Here is a 22,904-nt window from a genome sequence, read left to right as displayed (position 1 = left end):
CACTTGTAAAAGAGATTCTTAATCTCAATGTGGTTTTCCTGGTTAAATAAATGTATACAAATAAATAAATAAATCATTTTCAGTTGTTTAGCACAGAGTCTGAGCACAAAATACAGTACTTCTGGTAGTAAAAGCAGTAGTTTTACTCTTTAAAATAAAGATAGACATCATAATTTGGGTTGCCAACATAACATACATGACAAAAGTTTTAATTCCTTTGATACATTCTTACGTCCATTTGCAGCAGAACCTCTCAGACTGAGTCGGAGAACAGATCTCTAGACCAATCGCATGCCTCATTCTCACCATCAGGGAAGTAACAATTGGATCCATCAAGCATCTCTTTCTCACAAGTTTCACTGTCAGAGTTGCTTGTTTGTATCACGCCTCTCTGTGATGATGTCACAGGATGTTTACAACTCACTCCTTCTTCCTGCTGCTCTTCAGTCCAGTCCGATATACTGCTGCTGTTCTCGGTCTGACTTTGCGTTCGTAGCCTCACACTCAGAGGTAATTTTGCAGCAGGAGTAGGAGGAACAAAAAGTGCATTGCTGTCTTCAGTATCACACACAGTCACATCATAACAACTTGAGTCAAATGTGTCATTGAGTGTCCTTGGTGATCCTGAGTTCAGAGCCCCTCTCGGGACCCTCGGGGACTCTTGAGCCAGCAGATGTTTTTTATGCTTCCAAAATCTCCCCTTTGAGATTAATCTGCGTCTGCTGAATGTCGTACTACACAACAAATTTTCTTTGGTAGACTCTCTGCCACACTGGGGCAGCTGATTGGCACTGACGCTTTTTGATTTACAAGAAGAAGAGGGGCTTTTGGGTGTTTTTTTACCATCCAATACATGCAGATTTTTGTAAGGACAAAAGTCTGGACAGGGAGTTTGCGACTCACCAAATGCTGATGTTCTTTTTTTGGCACGTGATCCTGTCACTGCAGATACTTTTACAATGGGGGTCGACTGAGAAGGAGGGATGAAGTCAAAATCTTGTGTGCCTGGCAGAATGAAGTAGTCTTCGTTAATGCATCTATTACTTCTTAGATTCTGTTTGTATGGTGTTGTATGTGAAACATTCAACCCTCCTCCACTCATGTGCTGTTTTCTTGGCATAGAAAGCAGCGGAGAAGCTTCTGTGGACGTTACAACAGTTTGTGTGTGTGCGTTTGTGCTCATGTTGATCATTGGTGAGCTACTGAAAAGGTCCGCAGAACAATTATAAGAGTCGTCTTCAAGCTGTTCCTCTTCTTCGTTGTCAAAAGAAACAGAATGAGCATTCTCATCCTCCTGAGGTAACAATGTCCTGGCTTGAAAGTTGTGTAAACCTCCGACCGTATGTGCTCTACATACCTGCTCAGATAAATCATGTCTGTCAACTATATTTGGTGCCGGTGTATCTATGATGCCCACTAATGTTTGTGAGAAGCTGTCTGTTATCTGTGTATATTTTTGAGATACACACGATTCACCTGATGAGTTCTTGCTTTGTGATCTGACTTCCAGGTTGTGTCTTGTTTCTTTCTGATTTTCCTCCCCCAAAAACTCTGTAAGACTCTCAGAGAAAGGCAAATCCTCCCAAGCTAATGAGTCTGACAAAAATGAATTTGTTAAATGTCTTGTAGGTGAGGAGGGACTAAACCGAGTGTCTAGGATGGGGGTCTTTCCAACGACTTTATCAATAGATGAGTCTGAGAACTTGGCAAACAAAGGACTATTGACAGAGTTGCACTGTGAAGGAGGAGGTGATGACTGTCTTCTCTCCTCAACAACTTTGTGGTACCCCGGGTTCTCTCTCTGCACATGATTTGGTGTTTTGTTTTTGAACCTCTTCTCCTCTTTACTGTCCAAGGTGCTGCAGCCTTCCTCTTGCTCTGCTGATGAAGTCACAAGCCCCAGTGATTGCTGCCATGGAGGGGTAGGAGTAAGGGTGCAGTCTTGGTATTGGGATCTAGGATCCAGACAAAACAGAAGAAATGTTACAAGAATATAGGAGATTTACAGCAAAAATGACAGATTTTACAAAGTAAATGTTGTAGGGAAATGACTGCTAAACAATTTAAACACTGTAACTCTAAACAAACACTGACATAAATTGGAGATAAAAAGATAACACGCCCCAAATAACATGTTCTGAGAGTTATGAGTAGGTGAGCAGTAATAATCTTTGACGTCTCAGTCTCATTACCTTTGCAGTGATTGACTTAGAAGACCTGAGGTACAGAGTGAAGCATTGTCGATGCTGCTGGCAGTGGAATGATAAGGGAGCAACAGTAGTGGTGTTTCTAGGGGTCCAGAAGGTTTCCTTTGCTCAGCAGATCCCAGCTCGTATTCTGCAGCTTTCTGAAGAAGACTCCGATAATAACTGACCACTGTGCAGCCTCCCAGGCTTAAAGCTTTGGGAAGAATCATCTGGGTGGCGATTAATTGGACTGTGTCTTTGCTGCTGGAGCCATCAGGCCTTCCTAGCCAAGGCTTAGGCTCTTTTTCAGTTACCTGAAGGACACAAGAAAGACCAGGGGTGTTTGAGAGCCAGATCTGCAATAAAAATGACACGAAAAGACATACACTGGACATTTTTGAAGCACAGAAGACGTGTATTGGGTTTGCTTGATCCTCATAGGATAATATACTGCAGTAACATAATGATCTCCCAGTTTCATGCCAACAAAATACATCTATCTGTCAATATCTCTCTCTCTCTTCCAAATAACATATTTAAACTACAGACAACATCAGTATATACTGTAGGCAAATAATGACTGGTTAAGATATCTGATGCTCATGTGTAGATGTACCTTTATACCAAAGATGACATGTCTGCCGATGAAACAATCCTGGACAGCCTTCGCCAACAATGTGGATCTGCTCGATTCTTCACCTGGTTCATCTGTATTCTCAACCAACCTAAAGCATTACAGACAGAACAGATATTTTCAAAACATAAACCATCACTAACTATAGGAGAAGCTTGACCTTTCTAAATGTGAAGATCTAAGCAATGGTGACAAGAAGCTAACTTTGAGTATTTCCACCACAAGCCTTTGGGAAACTTACCTCTGTAAACCTGTTGCATGAATGCCAAAGAATGGATTCAAGCATGTCCCAAATACTGTGACTCCAAATATGCACTTGTCCCGGGTCACCCTCAGGGAGAGACGATATCTGTGATCAACATTTTCCCTCAGGCAAATGTAACCACACTTGGAGCAGCTGCATCTGTAATGGATAAGCAGAGAGGGACACTAATGTTTATATCTAGGAGGAGCTTCAGGGAGTCAGTCCAGCTCAGTGATCTCAAAATGATAATATGAAGTGCTGAACAAATAAGTAATAATTGGTTACTCCCTCTTTATGATGCACTTGGTGACACAAAATAAAGTTATGCTACTCATTCTGGGTTACTCGTAACAGTTTTTTAAAATTTTGGTCTGCAGTTTGCGTTTTTACCTGTGGTGGACAAAGCACACAGCTTCATTACTTAAGTCAAAGCATAGATCCTCCTGGTCAAATATTACTCCAATACAAGTGAAAGTTGCTCTGTCAGGTTATTACTTGAGTTAAAGAACTGAAGAACTTCCTTTTAAAAATACTCAAGTATTCAAAGTACTTCTTTAAAAATCTCAAAACATTGTATTTTCACAAAGCATGAGTGCAGTCAAGAATACATAGGAGTACATTCGGTTACATTATGTTTATTTAGAAACCATTGCTTGAAACCTCTAAAAACTATACTGTGGAATAAAAACAGCGACTAAGTTACTCCAAGCACAGACAACTTAGTTTGAAATGTTCATCTGGAATGAAACAAATGTTATGTAGCTCAACACACTTTCTCAGGATGGACAGTGAATGTTTGTTTGTTTGGGCAGAGTGGGAAACAGGGAGAACATTTCAAAAAGCATTCTTCATTTAAAACAACCTCTAACACGAGCTGAAGATATGACCATGGGTGCTCAGGTGGTGAATTATAGCCATCATTACCACCTCTGAATGAACTATCTGAACACATTTTACTGTCTTAGGGATCAGATTTCAGAAAAGAGAAAGAAATTCATGAGCTGACTTTAAAGCTAAAGTAGTGAGTAAGTAGAGCACTAATAGAAATGTAGTGGATTAAAAAGTACAATAATTGTCTTCTAACTGTAGTGGAGTAAAAGTAATAATACTCAAGTAAAGTACAGATACTCAATAAATGTACTTAAGTACTGTACTCAGATACATTTATTCTGTTACTGTCCACCACTGGTTTTTACCTTGTCGGGTCCAGGTGTTCAACTTGAATCCTGGAGAAACAACCTTTGCAATATGGATAAAAGACACAGGCATCTTGCAGAAAAAGAACTACGCACTCCACCAGAGATGATCGAACAGACATCAGTCAACTACTCAGCTAGCAGGAGCTAGCTAGCTAAACTTTAACCTCTTATACTTCATATTAACTTCATCGGAACTGCAGCAGCTTCTATTTTTAACAACAAAGAATATTAACAAGGATGAAAAGATTGTCTTTTAACTTCAAACTACAAGGATCAATTTCAACAGCTCAAGTTTCCTTTAATACAACTCCGACGAACCAACAAGCTCTTCTTCGTTTTGTTATGATTCATTGAGATTGATTGGCTAGTATGAAGACAGTTTACTGCCCCCTACTGGACCGGGTGTACAACAGAATGTTGAAAAGTTCTCACAGCTGTACCAACAGGGAATTATATCACATGCCTCTACTTTGATGGAGTTTCACGTGAGAAAGATAAAGGAATAATAATGTTATGACACAGAAAAAAATAATTTAAGTTAAATATATTTTTTATTTACTATCACATTATATTATATAATTATCTTGCTATATTATATTATGTTATATTACATTATTATTGTTTACTACAACTCATGGTCATACTATATACCATATTTATTTATTTATTATTTATTTATTTATTTATTTATTTATTTATGTATTTATTTATTGCTTAATCTGTCATTAAAACCATAATCACACCATGTCAACATGTTACTACTGAAGCATTTTTAATACTGCCTGTAACTACTACTATAAATCCATTTGTAACATTGTATATATCTAAATTGTATTCTATCTTTAATTATCAATTTTTTTTTAACTTATTTTATTTTACTAATCGGAACCTTTTCTTGATTGTACTAATGTCTGGGTTGTTTCAACAACTGAATTCCTCCCCCTGGGATCAATAAAGTAATATCTTACCTTATCAGGATGCTGAACACCACCCACTACCTCCCCCCTCTGCCCCCTGGACTGTAACACACACACACTCTCTCTGTCTCTGTCTCTGTCTCTCTCTCTGTCTCTGTCTCTCTCTCTCTCTCTCTCTCTCTCCTCTCTCTCTTTCTCACACACACACACACACACACACACACACACACACACACACACACACACACACACACACACACACACACACACACACACACACACTATATACACGGACTGTACCTCAGCTGCTTTTTGCACATTATTATTTGCATTTTATCTCGAATACTGTCTGCACCTTAATATCATTTGCACTGTTATCTATTTTCATTTTCATTGTCCATTTTTAAACTGTCACTGCACTGCCTGCACTGTGTACATAGGATGTTTTTATAGAACTGTATTTTATTATATTTTATTGTATTTAATATTTAAATTTTAGATATTTAAAAGCTGGAAGAGAAAAACAGCATCTCGTTTTTCCTGTATGTCTCGTATATACATTGAAAATTGACAATAAAAACCTTTGAACCGTTGAATGTTGGACCATATCTTATCTTATCATCTTATCTTATCTTATCTTATCTTATCTTATCTTATCTTATATTATATTATATTATATTATCTTACTTTGAAAGTGAATTTGTCAGAATGTATGGGCATGTCATTTTCTCAAAATCTGTATGCAACGATAAATATTGTGTCCATGGTTAATTGATAATGTTTTGATAATGTATTTATTTCTGTATTATTTATTATAGTACATAATTAACACAACATAACATGAGCAACTACATTGGTATCCATACAGCACTTTTTTTAAATAGGAGTTATACATTTGAGGGGCATCCAGAGGGCAATTTCTTTTTAAATTTTATACATTTTAGTGGCATCGAGAGGGCACTTTTCTATGTTTTATACATTTGAGAGGCATCCATATTGCACTTTTTTTTTATCATTTTCTTTTTTTACATTTTATACATTTTAGTGGCATCCAGAGTGCACTTTTTTTTGGTTTCTTTCTGACACAAATTTTACTGTTGATTTTCTTTTATTTTTAAGTATTTTATTTAGAATAATGCCTATTATAATTTTACCATTGCTGTTGTTTTCTGTCTCTGTTATTCTGTGAAGCACTTTGGGCTGCATGTTTTCATGTATGAAAGGTGCTATATAAATAAGTTGAGTTGAGTTAAAGAATAAAAATCACTAAACAGTAGACAAATATTAATACTAAATAAATAAAAACAGAGGCACACAGCATTCAACATTCAGACATTCAAATTATTATAGAGTCCCAAATTTATATTTGCATTATTTAGCTATGCAATTATTGCTTTTGGATATAAACTGTATTTCAGTCTGTTTGCTCTTGTTTTCACTGTCATGTACATATTCAGCCCGAATTGTCCTATTCGGATTAATACATTCATCCCTACAGAGTTTTATACAATAAAACAAATCCACATAGATGGATGTCTTGTTATAACGTTTTGGTTAAAGAGTAACATCGCCTCCTGTCTGCGTAAAAGAAATGGGATTGAACCGCCTTTCCTCAGAGGAGCTCTTGCAACATTTCCAGTAAATGGAGAGGCCGAGCTTCCCAGATCAGGAAGGGTGCGACACTGAGCGCACGTAGCGCGCTTCCTTCTTCGCTGTCAGACGGAATGAGCCGTGAATAAGTTCGGTTGATGTTTTGGATGGACACAATAGGAATACTTCCTTTCATCATGGGGCTGAACAGGTAATCAGCATTACCGGATATTTTAGGATTTAAATCGCCACATTTGATTAAAGTCGCCTATAACCTACTTGATCTACTTCTGTGTTTGCTTTCAGGGGATTTGGCGTCAGGAAAACTTTATGCATTCTTGTTTTAGGAAATATTGCAGCTGTACTTGCACTCTCTGGTAAGTACAATAGACACAGACAGCTTTTGAATCAATGTGAAGTAAACCATATTCATAATGAATCTCCTCTATGTTGTTTGACTCGAGCAGGCCAAAGTCTTGACTGCACCAACGACTTTGAGGATTTTATGTTTTGCCACTTTGGAGGGGAAAACTGCACTGAATACAATATGACCCTGTCCAATGGCGACTCAAGATGGTGAGCTTTTATTTTAATGTTTCATTACAGAGCCTGTAGATTTACAAGTTAAAATAAGTTTTTTTTAAGCTGAGGTTTGTGACGTTGAACATTATTCTGTAAATGTAGTTGATTTGTGTATATCATATATGAAATTAATATCAGCTGACAGCCTGAGAAACCAGAAATACACAGTCTGGTTTTGTTTAACTCATTTATTTTTTCCTTGTGTTCTGTAGGGATACGGATTGCATGTTCAAGCAGTGCGACAGTGGAACATGTTGTTGCTCTGTGGGGATGTTTTTAATGGCATTGGATAGTTATACAGCAAAAGTTTGGAAAGAAGGCAAAATAATGGAGTCCAAAACCATCAGTGTCGGAGGCAGTAGTGAGTCGACTGGTTTTCAATGAGAGTTCATCCTCTTATGTCAGAACTTGACTGATAACAGTGAAAGTGAAAGATTTCATTTATGTGTTTGTTTTTCCACAGTAAAGCCAAAAACTCCAACAATCGTTTCAGTCGATGAAAGCAACGGCAACTTTGAAGTTGTGTGGTTGACCAACACGCAGGAAATGATAACTAGGAGCCTTACTGCTGAAGTGACTTACCGTGAGAAAGGAGACACATCAAAGGTATCAAAGGAGTTATATACTCTGTGTAACAGACAACATTTGCTAAAGTTTTAGACATATACCTGGGTGTTTTAGTCAGGTTATGTTATGTATATGCAGGATGAGTCAGGTTTCTGTGAAATAAAATGATTGGCAAACTCTCCTTTAATAAGATTCTTGTTTCTTTCACCCAGGTGTCTCAAATGCTCAACCAAAGTATAGGTAATGGAAAGAACTACTATTTATTACAAGACTTAAAGCCAAGCACAACATACCTGGTCAGCATGAGAACCCACACCCACTATAGTAAGAAGTACAGTGACAGTAGTGAAGAGTGGGAATTCACAACCTGTAAGTGCTTCCTCTAAATCTTTTTGTCACTTTTTACTTCTCCAGATGCACTCAAACTGGATTTGTAACAGATTTCTATGTTGATACATATACTACAGCCTATGTATTTAAGATTATCTTTCTTTATTTAACATCTAGTTTAAGATGACAAAGAACAGGCTTCAGTTTAAAGTGCATAAAACACAGCTGTCGCTTGGACCTTGAAAGCGTTGCTTCAGGAAGCTGATCGAGTTCACAGACTGTGATGTTTGTGCTGCTGTGTATTCATTTTTTTGGGTCTCGCAGCATTCCATGTTCCCTGCAAGGGCATGAAACTTAAAAAGTCAGATCAGTCAACATATGTCCTAAAATGAAAAGCTTGTGACTGGTTTGGGAATGTGTTACATTTGTAGTAGTTTTTCGGCTCTTAATCTTGAATCTGAGCCAAGACCTGCCACGTCATTCCAGATACAAATATTTTACTAGACTGAGTAAGAATGCACTCTTGCATGTTCTTGTTTACATTGTTTTGCCAGATAAAATTGCATTTTAAAATCCTGATACAATTGCATTTTATCTGGCAGTATTTTGCAGAGTACAATGAAGTGTTGTGGCAGGAATTGATATCCTGTCAAACGTGTCACCAGCCCTCCACTTCAGGTCTCATACTACACCAAATCATTAAGATAAATAGGAAACATTTCCCCACATTGTTGCATCAGATGATGAGATAATCATTGCACAGAAAAGCAGAAGTGCTTTCAGGGTATTTTAAAATGCTGCACAGTGTTTAATGAAGCCTTCATGGATCAGTTAGCTAAAGTGGACTCTCCTCTTCTACTCTCTTGCTCCACTATTACAGACACACCCATATGTGTACCCTGAGGACCTCTCTCTGATCTACATTTCACTATGTTGTGTCTGGATTCTGTCCTCTTTCAAGAAAACAGTCTTAAGTGTTTTGTATTTGTGCCAGTTGGAAACATAGGGTTTTGCTTTTGATGCAGTCCATGTTCCTTCTGTTTTTTATCTGTTTAAAAATAAACTGACTTCACACATATTTCCTCACAGCTATGTCGTCCAATGCCCTGTTCTTGGCTATCGTCATCAGCCTCAGTGTAGCTGCAGTCTTCCTCACTGGAGCTATATATGGCTGTTATGTAAAGTAAGTCATGTTGATAAAAGTTGGTATTTGTCCTGTGTCTCTGTTGTCATGTTTGCAACTATGTTCATTGATTTCTGCTTTTTTAGGTTCAGAACAAAGTGGTGGGACCCAGTTGCGAAGTGTCCATATCCAAAACCACTTGATGTGCATGCAAGTGAGCACAAGGTGAGGCACCAACTGTGATATACAGATAATGTTCTCCTGTAATCAAAATCTTGCAGCCTTAGTTGTTGCATCATAATCTTTTTTTCATAGAGCGGTAAGATTACCTTATGATTCTTACAAAATCATTCTGTTCATGTTCCGCATTTTTCAGCATAGGAAATTCAGAGACGTTACACCCTATAATTACTTTTCATTGTTAGTGGTTGGGTCTACCAATCCAGCAATGCATACTGATACACCTGATGCTCATGTATTGTTATTCTGACAAAGTAGCCTCTCAATGATTGTTTGCTGTAGTCAGAAGCTGCATGTGTTGTTGCCTCATGTAATCATGTGTCTTACCAAGCAAACCAAGACTGACATTATCTTGATAATTTAAACCTTTTCAGAAACTTTGAGAAATATGAAGAAGTTCTTTGATTTTCCTGCACAGATAAATAGTTAATGCAAAATCCATCACAGAAGAGCCTGTCTTAATTTATCATCTTGACTGAGAAGTTTCAGATCTGAAGCTTGTTTTTTTTCCTCTTTGTTTTAGGTCTTGAAGTCTGGGCCTCCCATCATCTCCCCAATCAGTATTGAGCCTCTGTTAGATGATGGCAAACAGTGGTTAGCATCAACAATTCACTATTCTTCTTGAGGATTTCCTTATGACAATAATAAGGTGAGACATTTGAAATAACCTATCTCTCCATGATTAGGTACGATGATTCACTGAAGGACTCGAGCAGTGGGAGCCTTCAGCAAAGCAGCGGAATCAGCACCGGCTCCTCTTGTCCCAGCTACACTAACGCAGAACCAGCCAACATTATAGCAGAAGTTCAGGTAGCTGTCAGTAAAGCCATTGCCAGCATGATGCCTACATCACATAACATGGATGAAATGGATATAGACATAAGCTCAGGATCTGTTGGACTTCTCAATAAAACATACTCCATCCTCCTTCCCAACCAACCCGCTCAGATTATGACAAACATTTCTGAGGACCAGACGCTGCATAAAATGCTCTGTGACTCTGCCTACCATCCTAGTGAGGGTGTCACTGTGATCACTACCTACCAACAGACACCAGCATGTCCACTCACCTCTTTACCAGCAGAGGTCTCATCTTCCATGCCCACAGACATGTCCTATCAGCCATGCAACCAAGATTCTGGGAGATTTTCATTAGCAGAAGATTCAAGCGTGTCATCCATCTCTAGTCGCACCAACACAACTGTGCCATGTGATCTTGTGCTTAAAGTTGAGGCTGCACGTGAGAGCTTAGAAAGTGGAAACACAGAGAAGGTGGCTGTATATGATGACACTCCATGCTTCAGCACCATGCCTGCAGGCTCACACAGATTTCCTGCAGTGGATTTTGACTATCAGCCGTTTCAGAGTGGAGCAGTGGAGCAGCTGGGTATGTCACCTTCAGAGAAGAAGAGTGAGGAGAAAGAGGAGCATTTGGGTAAATATCTTGAAGATCTGTTAATCGAGGTGCCTCAAACACTCTTCAACCAAGTTGTTCCATGTCCCATTAACAATGGTCAGCGTCTCTCTGAGCTCCCGAGACCTTTTCTCGCTCTGATTTCTGCCAACAAGTCTGTGCCAGTAATCACTGACAGCGGCTATCAGTGTGTGTAGACTACTTTTTTTTTGCTCTATTTTATATTTCATTTTTGTTACTTTTAATTCAAAAATATGTCGAGTAATGTTTGATATGGAAAGAAGGGAGAGGATGACACTGTGAATGTTGGTCATATTTTTTAACATGACTCAAGTTTCCTCTGCATTTAACTTAATGATGATGAGAAAAGTTTGCACTATTGTCATGGAAATGTAAAACATTTTGGGCATGTAAGTATTTGTTGTGTGTGATTTTATTTGGGTTTTTTTTAAGTTGTTGTAGATATTTGTTTGCCTCAGTGACTCAAAAATGACATTAAAATACTTCCAAGTCTTCCAGTCTTAATGTTTTGTGCTACAGATAATTAAAGAAAATTGCAAACAGCCAATATATCTCATATTTAAAAAAAAAGAGAACAGTTATTTCTTAAGTGCGGTAAAATGCTGAGAAGACCACACTGTTTGAGATGATGTTTAACCATCTGAGTTACCAAGACTACCGTGACAAGCAGAAAAAGAAGAGTCATGTCTGTGCCAAATTTGGCAATGAATACTGAGCCTTGTGAAGCAATGTTCACAAGAACTAACTAAACACTGCGTCTGCGTCATCACCTGCTGTTACTATCCTGAGTTATGCAATTACTTCCTCATTTCTCTTCTCTGGAACTGCTGATGCACATCCACGGAAATGCATCAGCTTGATCTAGGCTGTAATTATTGACGTCCCACAAAGCTCAAAGGAACTTGTTTCAATAAAAGTGTATGGTAATTACTGTGAAGAACACAAAACGAAATTAAACAGAAATTATGAAAGAACATTTTTCAGTGTTAAAAATACTTTAATTTAATGTTCCTCATGTTTAGACCTGTGGAGTAACCTGGGTTATATTTTCTACCAAGAAGCTGCTGCTTAGTGTTTCAAACTGTTTCCCCCACACGACAAACAATTTAATTGATTTAATCTAAACTGAATTGTTATTACTTGGGATGTGCACATATAGTTGACTTAACAATTAAACACTGTCACTCAATAGTCAGCACCAGAATTACTAGTTGGTCACAAGAGTTATCAGTATTTGTATTGTATTAGCCTGAAATGCTGGTCATATGTTGTGTCTATTGGATGTTAGCCGTTGCACTACCCCCTGCCACCAGCTGGGGATGTACAGCAACAGTAAATGGCTACTACTATAACACTAAAATGCTCCACTACTGGGGTGTAAAAAACACAGATGACAGTTGGATGTTGTCCCACGTTGTGTTTTGGCAGTATTTTGATGTAGAAAATGGAGACAACATTGTATGTAGGTGGAACGAACGCCACATTGGAAGGATTTCACCTGCTGTGGGCAGACAGGATACAGGAGAGCAAAACTGAACTAACTGGTGAAGGGAGGACAGCTCAGACTTGAGGGGTATACTACGAAGGGAGTTCAGCATATCCTAGATATCTTCTCCTGATCCAGCTTCACTGAATTTGACAAAGGAGATTGCGCTAATCTGTCACACGAAGCTGGTTATCAACATGTTGAGTCAATCCAGAATTACCCTGAGCGCGTTCACATGAACGGAGCGGAGAAGGCAACATGTGACCAATCACAGACACGGACAGTCTGCCGTCAGCACATCGAAATGAATTTCAAACACTGTACTGACATAAGAAAACTATGAACAAGTTAAACACATAATCCAGATTAACTTCAACACAGCTGTGTTTGAAACATGAAGGAAGAACTGAGGGATCAGACAAAAACAGTTTGAATGCGCAAATGACGTCTTATTTCTCATCTTAGTGCAGATCTGACAATAATAACTCTGTTTATTGATCATTAGATATATCTGACTATAATAACTGTTTATTCATCATTAGATATATCTGACTATAATAACTCTGTTTATTGATCATTAGATATATCTGACTATAATAGCTCTGTTTATTGATCATTAGATATATCTGACTATAATAACTCTGTTTATTCATCATTAGATATATCTGACTATAATAACTCTGTTTATTGATCATTAGATATATCTGACTATAATAACTGTTTATTCATCATTAGATATATCTGACTATAATAACTGTTTATTCATCATTAGATATATCTGACTATAATAACTCTGTTTATTGATCATTAGATATATCTGACTATAATAACTCTGTTTATTGATCATTAGATATATCTGACTATAATAACTGTTTATTCATCATTAGATATATCTGACTATAATAACTGTTTATTCATCATTAGATATATCTGACTATAATAACTCTGTTTATTGATCATTAGATATATCTGACTATAATAACTCTGTTTATTGATCATTAGATATATCTGACTATAATAACTCTGTTTATTCATCATTAGATATATCTGACTATAATAACTCTGTTTATTGATCATTAGATATATCTGACTATAATAACTCTGTTTATTGATCATTAGATATATCTGACTATAATAACTCTGTTTATTGATCATTAGATATATCTGACTATAATAACTCTGTTTATTGATCGTTAGATATATCTGACTATAATAACTCTGTTTATTCATCATTAGATATATCTGACTATAATAACTGTTTATTGATCATTAGATATATCTGACTATAATAACTCTGTTTATTCATCATTAGATATATCTGACTATAATAACTCTGTTTATTGATCATTAGATATATCTGACTATAATAACTCTGTTTATTGATCGTTAGATATATCTGACTATAATAACTCTGTTTATTGATCATTAGATATATCTGACTATAATAACTGTTTATTGATCATTAGATATATCTGACTATAATAACTCTGTTTATTCATCATTAGATATATCTGACTATAATAACTCTGTTTATTGATCATTAGATATATCTGACTATAATAACTCTATTTATTCCCTGACAGTGATCTCTCTCTCTCTCTCTGATTGAATCTTGTCGTGTGTGTAAGTTTTAGACGTAATATTTCAGCTGCAGTCCTGACGGTATCAAACTGAGCGCTGTGGTTAAAGGACTAATACAAATGAGAACATGATTCAAAGTAATACGCGCAGTTGTATAATTACAACAGTAGCCTAAAACGATTTCATCTGAATAATCTGACTTCAGACTCTGTTTAAGTTTGATGTCAGGAAAGATAATCAATAACTGTCATCAGTATTTTATATATAAAATCCTACAGGTAGACAAAGTGTCCTGCCCGTCTCTTCTCCCCCTCCCCTCGCGATCAGCTCACAGAGCTCCGTGATCGAGTGATCTGATTAGTCAGTGGGTGGAGTTTTCTCCAAACTGATCTCTGATCCTGAGCATAACCTGCTCCGGAGCAGGTTAAAGAGTGAACCACCTTCGTAGTACAGAAAATCCAGAGTTAACCCTGAAGTTACCTCGATAACCGCAAATCCGGCTTCGTAGTATACCCCTCTAGACCCTGTGGAGGTGGTGGCTGACAGGAGAATTATGGCCAAGCTGTTTATCTCTGATGGACATTTTTTTAAATATATATATTCTTGGTGAAATTCTTATATTTAAACGGAGAGAAGTCAGATGAAATTTCATTGTACTTGTACAACAACAATAAAGCTGATTCTGATTCTGAACTTGGTAATAACCACTTGATTGGAGCGCTATATAACTAGCGTTGGGATGTGGACACTAGCCTGCAAGGAGCGCTAAAGGCTGGTGGTGCTAGCTAGCCACAACTGGCATTCCAAATATGACATTGTTTGCAGACTCTGTGATACCGAATGTGGGTTTCTTAAATCAATTTTGACATTTTTTTGGGTGCTTTGCTTTGCTGTTACCTGTGGACCTCGGTTAGACATAACTTAAATCTGTGGTGGATACAGTTGGGAAATGTTTGTTTGTGCTATTGTCTGTGACATTAGATATTATTATGTCCCAGCTTTAAAATCAATATATCTTACTTTAGCAAAGCACAACATGAAAAGCATAGTTTAAGTTGGTAGACTATGATTTTGAGGAGGATGTCTTATAAAGACTCACAAAAGTGCCCGTCCACATAATCTGTGGAGCAAGGTTCAGAAGAAGGCAGGTAACTACATGAAAAGCAGCTGGTATCGTGTCAGTCTACCTCTGCTTCCACCTGGTGGTGTAACATAAATTGACACCCTTATGGTGGAATTCACCTAAATATTTAAGCACTGACTTTTAAACTCCAGGTGACTCTAAATACATCACACTTTTAAATATATACTCACCATTCATTTATTTTTACAACTATATTTGATTTTGGTGAAGAAGACGTTTCAACTTGTCGAATCCACAATCTGTCCAAACAGTGTGTATAGAAAACAGGAAAATAATTAAAAACCTTCACCAGAGTATTTCCTGTAACTGGAGGAGCCACTCAGGCAGAGAGGAGGAGTATGATCATGACCTGTGAAGTCTTCTATTGGAAGAGTACAGTGGAGGTGGATCCTCTGATTTAATCTAAACTCCTGAGAAATGTATTCCCTCTCCTGTGAAGCATTCCTACTGAACACCTTTGTGCACACCTGAAGCTCGGACTGCAGCATGCAACAACAGGGCCGGCAGAGGCTGAGGCTGAGGCCGTGGCTGGAGGAGCAAATACAGTCTGGGCGGTATCCAGGAGTCTGCTGGCTGGACCAGGTAGATCCCTTCTGTCTCTCATGCACACATATATACACGGATGTTAATTCAAACACATTGGCAACAATTGTTCATTGTGTTTCATTCCACAGTCGGCACGAATCTTTCAGATCCCGTGGAAACATGCTGCTCGCCATGGCTGGAGTATTGACCGGGATGCCACACTCTTCAGGAGCTGGGCCATGCACACTGGTAGGAGAATGAACATTATTGAACATAAAGTCACATGTTTTGGTTGTGATATACAAAAAGTGATGCTTGTCTATAGAAAGAGTAGATATTTCCCTGTCACAAGTGACTGACTTATTACTGTCTTTTTTAAAGAACTTAGTTGTTATTTTTCATACATTTCTCACTATCATTGGCTTTCCTAGCAGTTGAGGTACATACAGCATGTTCTGGTTGACCCTAGTTCAAATCTGGCAAGAGTCTTGTCCATGAAGGAAAAATTACCCCCAAAATGTGTTTTATTTGGTGGCTTTATTTATAAGAGAATCATTATTTAGTCAAATAATCACTAGTGTGTTTATTTTTCTTAATGATATAAAGGTAGGAGTTTTAATGGTCCTACACCACATTGTTTTTTTTCAATGTTTTTCCCTCCATGGCATTTTCTGTTTCCTGGTAGGCAAAAGGGTTCCACGTAAAAGGCAGCCATGAAGTTGTCTTTAAATCCATGTTTTTCCAGATCTACCACATTCTCACTGCAGCTCAGATTATAAAATTGCCCAGCAACCGTTGGTAGCATAACTGAATGCAAAATTTACAGGCTGTATAAATAGTCCCTATAACAGATACAAAGTCTTTTGGGATCTCAAGCCAATCTATCCAACTATATAATGACTCCTCCTTGATCTTCACGCAACAGTCATAAGATGTATTTGACATATCTAATCTGTGTGAGGTCACCGATAATAATAATAATATTTATAATTTTATTTATATAGGACCTTTTAAAAACATATTTACAAAGTGCTTTACAGAGTGCAAGACATAAAACACAAAAGCACTTGACAAAGGTAAGGAGAGCTAAAATTAGTTAAGTAAAAACAATAATAAAAGCCATGCAGAAAATAAAAAGTCAGTGATGAGTTAAGAAGTGAAAGCACATTTAAAAAAGTGTGTTTTTAAAAGAGATTTAATAGAGGACAAGGATGTGGCTTGCCTGATCTCCTCCGGCAGGTCATTCCAGAGTGACGGGGCCCTGACTGCAAAGGCCCGGTCGCCTCTGGTTTTTAACTTTGCCCTTGGAAGTTCCAAGAGGGACCTGCCGGAGGATCTCAGGCAGCAGCTGGTGACATACATCCTTAGACACTCTCTTAGGTACTCAGGGGCCAGTCCATTTATTGCTTTAAAAGTGAGAGTTAAAATCTTAAAATCAATTCTAAAACCCACAGGCAATCAGTGAAGAGAGGCTAATTGGTGTGATGTGTTCCCTTTTCTTGGTGTGTGTGAGGAGTCTGGCAGCGGCGTTTTAGACTAACTGGAGTTTTGAGAGGTTGTGTTTGCTTAAGACACCTCCTGTCCTTCCGGGTAGACGCTGTTAACAGCTGATTCCTCGTTGTTTACAGATTTATATTACATACTAACTAATTTATTTATGATTTAGTATATTTATCTAGTCATTACTGTAACATATTATTTATTTATTGATCCATTGATCTGTTTATTTATTTAATTATTCATCTATTCATCTATCTCTTTATTTATTTTGCATAGCAGCAGAAGTTTTAGATACGTATTTTCATAAACTCACCATGGATAAAGTTGTACATTTGATCTATAATTATTTTCATATATTAAAGCCTAGTTAATTACAACTAGTTTATTTTTCTACTGTTATTTATTTTATTTTTACAGTTTGACTTGGAAGTGATGAATGCATGGAGGATGACAATTTCTAGGTTATGGAGTGATGAACGATCTTTAATGATAAAACAAAAAGCATCAAATGATTGAATTTTCTTTTTTATTACTATGTGTCAAAATCTAAAGATTATGAAACATACACTTCATGTAATCTAGTTCCCTAGACTTTACTATTTTGGTTTTGAAATTTCATTAGCAGATGTTTTTGCTTTGTTATTCTGAGTTGATGAAAGTGGCTATAAGACACACTGACATGCATTTTTGCGAGCACACGCACACGCACACGCACACGCACACACACACACACACACACACACACACACACACACACACACACACACACACACACACACACATTTATAACCCCGTTACATCACGAGTCTTGGGAAAGTCATGCTTTTTGACCGTAGCTGCATCACATCATGGGAAAGCTTCAGTTCACTCGCTCTAAATATTCAAGGGGATCCTATTTCTGTCAAAGTACAACAGGACTTCAAAACATCAAGAAAAAACTCTTTCAACTGTTAAATATGTTAAAAAACAGGAAATATTTCATTCTAAAAGTAACCTCACCATTAAACAATACACAATAACAACATAACGATGGCAAAAAGTACACAGTATATTTCACTTAATTATAAATGAAGTATCTTAATTTCAGATGGACTTTGACACAATGTTGTGAAACCTCTTAAAGTCAGTGATAGCTGTCGTAAATAAAACTTCTGCAGCTACCTGTGCTCATTTTCTGCTTGTTCTGCTTTGTCTGCTGCAATTGATCTTTATAAGGTTCAGTGATTCCAGGATTAAGGCTGCAATTCTGATCACATAATCATACTATTTGATTAAGGAGTAATTTGGCCTCAGATTGTTTGGATGGTCAAGAGTAGTTAAATTATTAACCCTCCTGTTATGTTGCGGGTCAAATTGACCCTTTTAAAGTTTTTCTAGGCAATATATGTCTTCCAAACCAGATAAATGCAGCATAAAAATCTGGGCAGCATGTGACAGAAGAGGAGTCGTGTTAATTTATCAACATCACTTCATAAAAAATTCAAAATGTAAAATAAAATAAACAAAAATCGATGTCATGTAAAACCATTGTATTTATATTTAGGACTTTACAATTTACATTTAAAAAAGTTTTAACATTAATTTTAATGAAAAAAATAGTGAGTTATCCTCATTGAACCATGATCTGTGAGAATTAAAGAACACCAATGGACTAAATCTGGATTTAAATGGATAGTAATGGAGTTAAAATTTAGATTAAAAAAATGTCTATTTGGATTTTTTGGGGTTCTGACACTTTTGGGTGATTGAATATGCCCCGGGTCAAATTGACTCAGGAACATTATTGCTGTTCCAGAGAAACAAACATAACAAGAGGGTTAAAGTGGCACTTTGTAGCCCGTCCTCACGGCTGAAAAGTTCAGCTTGGGTCAATGCTGATCTTCTATTATTAACCTTTTTGACATGTGTTTATTATAGATCATGCATCTATATTATAGAATTTAAGGTAGATGGACAAGGCAAGAAAACAGCATCCCCTGCTACTGTGACATTTAAGGAGGGAAAAAAAGAAATCTACACCTAAGAACAATACGGCTGATGTAGTTTTTTATAGGATGGTAAATCTGTTGTTCCTACCCCTAGTATGCATGAAAACAAAAAATCCCATTTCTGTCTGTACACCTATTCATTGCAGGACGGTATCGCCCGAGCAAAGATAAGCCAGATCCAAAGACATGGAAGGCCAATTTCCGCTGTGCTTTGAATTCTCTACCTGACATCTGTGAGCTGCAGGAGCACAGCAGGAAGAGAGGCAGCAATGCTTACAGAGTGTACAGGATGCTGCCCGGCACACACACGCACAGACGCAGGAGAGGTAAACAGATAGCAAACATACTCTGATACATTGTTAGACAGACCTCATGTAACTGTCCTGTCCTCCCCTCTCTCATAGGTCTGCAGTTGTTCAGCAGACCCCGAGAAAAACAAGTATGTTTAGCTGATGATACACACAGCACACACACTTGGCAACCCTCAACAGCAAGACCTGTTCCAGACACACCACAGACGGTGGAGCCCCCTGCTGAAGACGTATTAGCCAACAGCCAGTTACATGGTGAGACTATTGCTGTTTATGCATGTTGTTGTTGTTATGAGTGTTGCATTTGTGGCCTATATGATGGTTGTTGTTATTGTGCAGGGATGTGGGAAGCCAAACCAGAGGACCAGGAACAAAATGAAGCTGTTTTTAAGGTGCAAAGCTTTCACTGTTACAAATGAATGACTGACTCAATGCAATGATGTTTTGGATTTCTGGCCCATTATTGCATGATCTCCTGAAAAAGCTCCCTGATTTGTATTTAAAGGTCCCATATAATGGTATTTTAGCTGGTACAACATGTCACAACTGTATCTCACTTCATTGTGGGCAGGGATGCAATGATTATGAGGCATTTAAATCACCACATTGAAGCTATGTATCCAGAAGGTGGGCTGCATAAAGACTTTTTTGCTTCAACTTTCTCAGGTTTGCCAGTCTGCAGGAAGACTCAAGTATTTATGTCTAGGAGAGAAAAAATGTGTTTTTAATTATATGGGACCTTTAAGTGCTTTTAAACCAGTTCAATAGTCTTAAGATGCAGTTTGGATTTTGTATTTGCCTAACTAGTTTTGGTTCTTTGTAGTTGATGGACCACTTAAGCAGCGTTGACCTCTGGAACCAGAGTGGGGAGCAGAAAGGATGGAGAACACACTCACTGTGGGACCACTGGGCAGGTACGTCAATATGAATGTGAAAACTACTGATTGTATAAAGATGGACAACTCACGTCCACCTCTTCCCTTTGTACAAAAGTGAAGCCAAAATATCCTGTAACAGGTGCTGACACCTTCTGTAGCCAGAGTCTGTCCAGTAGGGTTGGCTGCCAGGGCCATGGTATGGATGTCCTGCCCTTCCGCTAAGCAAAACTTACATTGAACAGATGTATGAATGAAAACAGATAAAATGTTAAAGATCCCTAGGGTCAGTGGAGACCACAGCATAACAGATTCTTGGGGCAAACACTAATGGTTATAGAAACATAAATGACTCTTGTTTTAAACCTGACTGGTCTTATCTATTCACACGGAGGAGGCATGGTTTATCACCTATACTGTGGCCAATCAAATATTTTGGCTTTACTTATGAGGCGCTGTGATGTTGCCCACCTGTTTTATACAGTCTATGATACATATAGTTTATATTTGAGAATGTTCATGTAATTTCTATAAAATTAAAGCAGGTTAACAGAACTTTCCATCTGCTTCTCTCTTCCCATGTATGTTTACTTGTTTTGTGCTCTTCAGGTGCTGGGGATGATTACACATATTCTCTGCATGCAGACAGCTACAGCGATCTGTTTGGTCCAAACTACATCAAGGAACTCTCTGACTGGTCCACACATCAGCAATCACTGATGCTGTAGCTGTTCACAAACAGCTCACCTCTGACTAAAGCTGTTTTTCCTTCTTGCTAACCTTCAGCTGTTTTCCACCCTGCTGTCTGTCTCACTCAGCTGATTGTTGTAGAGGAGAAACAGGAGACAGATGAGAGGACAAAGATTATTGCTCCGTCAGTTGTCCTTTCTGCTGAGCTTGCTGAGATGAAGATCCTATTCCAAGCCAAGCTTTACCTCTGTCATCATCACTTGGGTTCATTACGGTTCAGCCTAAAACTCCCTGAAATGACACCAAGCTCACACCACAGAGTAAACAGATCTCATTTCACTTCAACTGCTTTAAAAAAAAATTGTATTAAGCTGTTTTTACTGTCACACCAATCTGTCAGAATAAGAAACTTATGAACTTTATATATTTTCTTTAGTTTTATAAGCAACAATTGGTTACATTTTTGGATTATTATTGTACAAGTAAAACTTTTTGGTTATGTTTTTGTTATATATTTTCAGTAATCTACATTTGAAACTATTTCACAGCAGCCAAAGCTTCTGACATAATCACTTGTGTGTTGATGTAACTATATTGTGTATTTTGTATCATTTTTGGAAAGAAATAAAAATGAAAAAGAATTTATATTTTTTTAAATATATTTTTTAAATGTATTGCCAGCAGTACAAATCCTGAAAAGGGTTCAAAGTACAGATGAGTAGTCAAGCAAAAAAGATGACAACAACTTACACCTCCAGGTTAAGTTGACAGAAATGTAATATACATTAATGTAACCTTTAAAATATGATGAGCTGAATGAACGCTGTGGAAAGCTCAGTGGAGGCAATGTAGGGTTAATATACACAGATCAGCCATAACATTATGACCACCTGCCTAATATTGTATAGACCTCCTTTGATCAGGTCAGAGCTTTTTGGGCCCTGATCTGATGAGAGGAGGTCTCAAGTAGATCTCAGAAGGTGTGTTGTGGTGTTTAATGTCAACAGCAGATACTTTGCTCTGTTGTCAAGTTTTGATGCTCACATGCCCGTTGTAGAAGCTTTCAGCGATGGATAGGGGTCAGCATGGACACCCTGGCTGGTCTGCAGCTACAAAACCCTTATGCACTGTGTTCTGTATCTGTTCTGATTTGTTTTCTTACACTCACTCATTTGTCCTGCTTCCAATACATCAACTGAAGGACAAAATGTTCACTTTCTGCCTGACATATCCCACCTTCTGGAAGGTGACAATGTAAAAATACTGTCAGTGATCACAATGTTATGTTTGATAGGTGTATATGAGGAAATTAAAACTCTTAATAAGGCACTCCATTCCACATAAAAACAGTTATACTTTATAATCTATCATGATTTGTGGTTGCACTATTCAGCCCCACTCACTGTAGATATTTGAACTTGTCACAGCAGAACAAACACATGTGCTAATGAATACTTATTGGCTCTGCTCTTTTTAAGTGTCCCAGTTCTACTCCAGTGCTGAAGTGTCACACCTTTAAGCAATATATAATGTAAACAAACCTGGAATGCTCCTGATTGGCACAACTACATATGTAATAAAAAACAGATAGGGTATCAAATGATACAATTAAACCTGTCAAGCATTACCAGTAGTTATTTAGTCTATCAAACCTGTTAGTGTAACATGTTGAGGTTATTTTATTCTAGCATGTTGTGTTGCTTTCTTTTTTATACCTAATTTAGGAGGTTATTGTTGTCGTTTTTAGTCCACTAAAT

The 22,904-nt window shown here is 37.5% G+C and overlaps 3 protein-coding genes across 4 annotated transcripts; 2 read left to right on the top strand and 1 right to left on the bottom strand.

Annotated features, from left to right (window-relative positions):
* Positions 1-122: 122 nt before the first annotated feature.
* On the bottom strand, positions 123-4,627 carry ddias (DNA damage-induced apoptosis suppressor). Its single transcript, XM_034680757.1, has 5 exons — positions 4,261-4,627; positions 3,062-3,223; positions 2,803-2,911; positions 2,193-2,500; positions 123-1,955 (listed from the first exon to the last, which is right to left on the bottom strand). Exons 1-5 carry the CDS (start codon positions 4,380-4,382, stop codon positions 254-256), a joined length of 2,403 nt encoding a protein of 800 aa, XP_034536648.1. The 5' UTR covers positions 4,383-4,627; the 3' UTR covers positions 123-253.
* A 2,195-nt stretch (positions 4,628-6,822) lies between these two features.
* Positions 6,823-11,540, top strand: LOC117810956. The gene is made up of 10 exons (XM_034680971.1): positions 6,823-6,981; positions 7,077-7,147; positions 7,238-7,346; positions 7,565-7,713; positions 7,816-7,958; positions 8,132-8,288; positions 9,339-9,432; positions 9,519-9,597; positions 10,136-10,206; positions 10,299-11,540. The coding sequence occupies exons 1-10, from the start codon at positions 6,929-6,931 to the stop codon at positions 11,221-11,223; spliced, it is 1,851 nt and encodes a 616-aa protein (XP_034536862.1). The 5' UTR covers positions 6,823-6,928; the 3' UTR covers positions 11,224-11,540.
* A 3,134-nt stretch (positions 11,541-14,674) lies between these two features.
* On the top strand, positions 14,675-21,636 carry irf1a (interferon regulatory factor 1a). Of its 2 annotated transcripts, none has more exons than XM_034680570.1 (8): positions 14,675-14,956; positions 15,698-15,840; positions 15,933-16,032; positions 19,418-19,597; positions 19,676-19,837; positions 19,922-19,974; positions 20,406-20,496; positions 21,067-21,636. In XM_034680570.1, exons 2-8 carry the CDS (start codon positions 15,745-15,747, stop codon positions 21,183-21,185), a joined length of 801 nt encoding a protein of 266 aa, XP_034536461.1. In that variant the 5' UTR covers positions 14,675-14,956; positions 15,698-15,744; the 3' UTR covers positions 21,186-21,636. The 2 variants fall into 2 exon arrangements, with proteins under 2 accessions (XP_034536461.1, XP_034536460.1); XM_034680569.1 differs by having other exon boundaries at positions 14,675-15,262.
* Positions 21,637-22,904: the final 1,268 nt, after the last annotated feature.

This window comes from Notolabrus celidotus, chromosome 3, assembly GCF_009762535.1.
Source record: "Notolabrus celidotus isolate fNotCel1 chromosome 3, fNotCel1.pri, whole genome shotgun sequence".
In the NCBI taxonomy this organism is placed as follows: Eukaryota; Metazoa; Chordata; class Actinopteri; order Labriformes; family Labridae; genus Notolabrus; species Notolabrus celidotus.
Note: the sequence above shows the minus strand (reverse complement) of the source record. Positions and strands in the feature narration are given on the sequence as shown.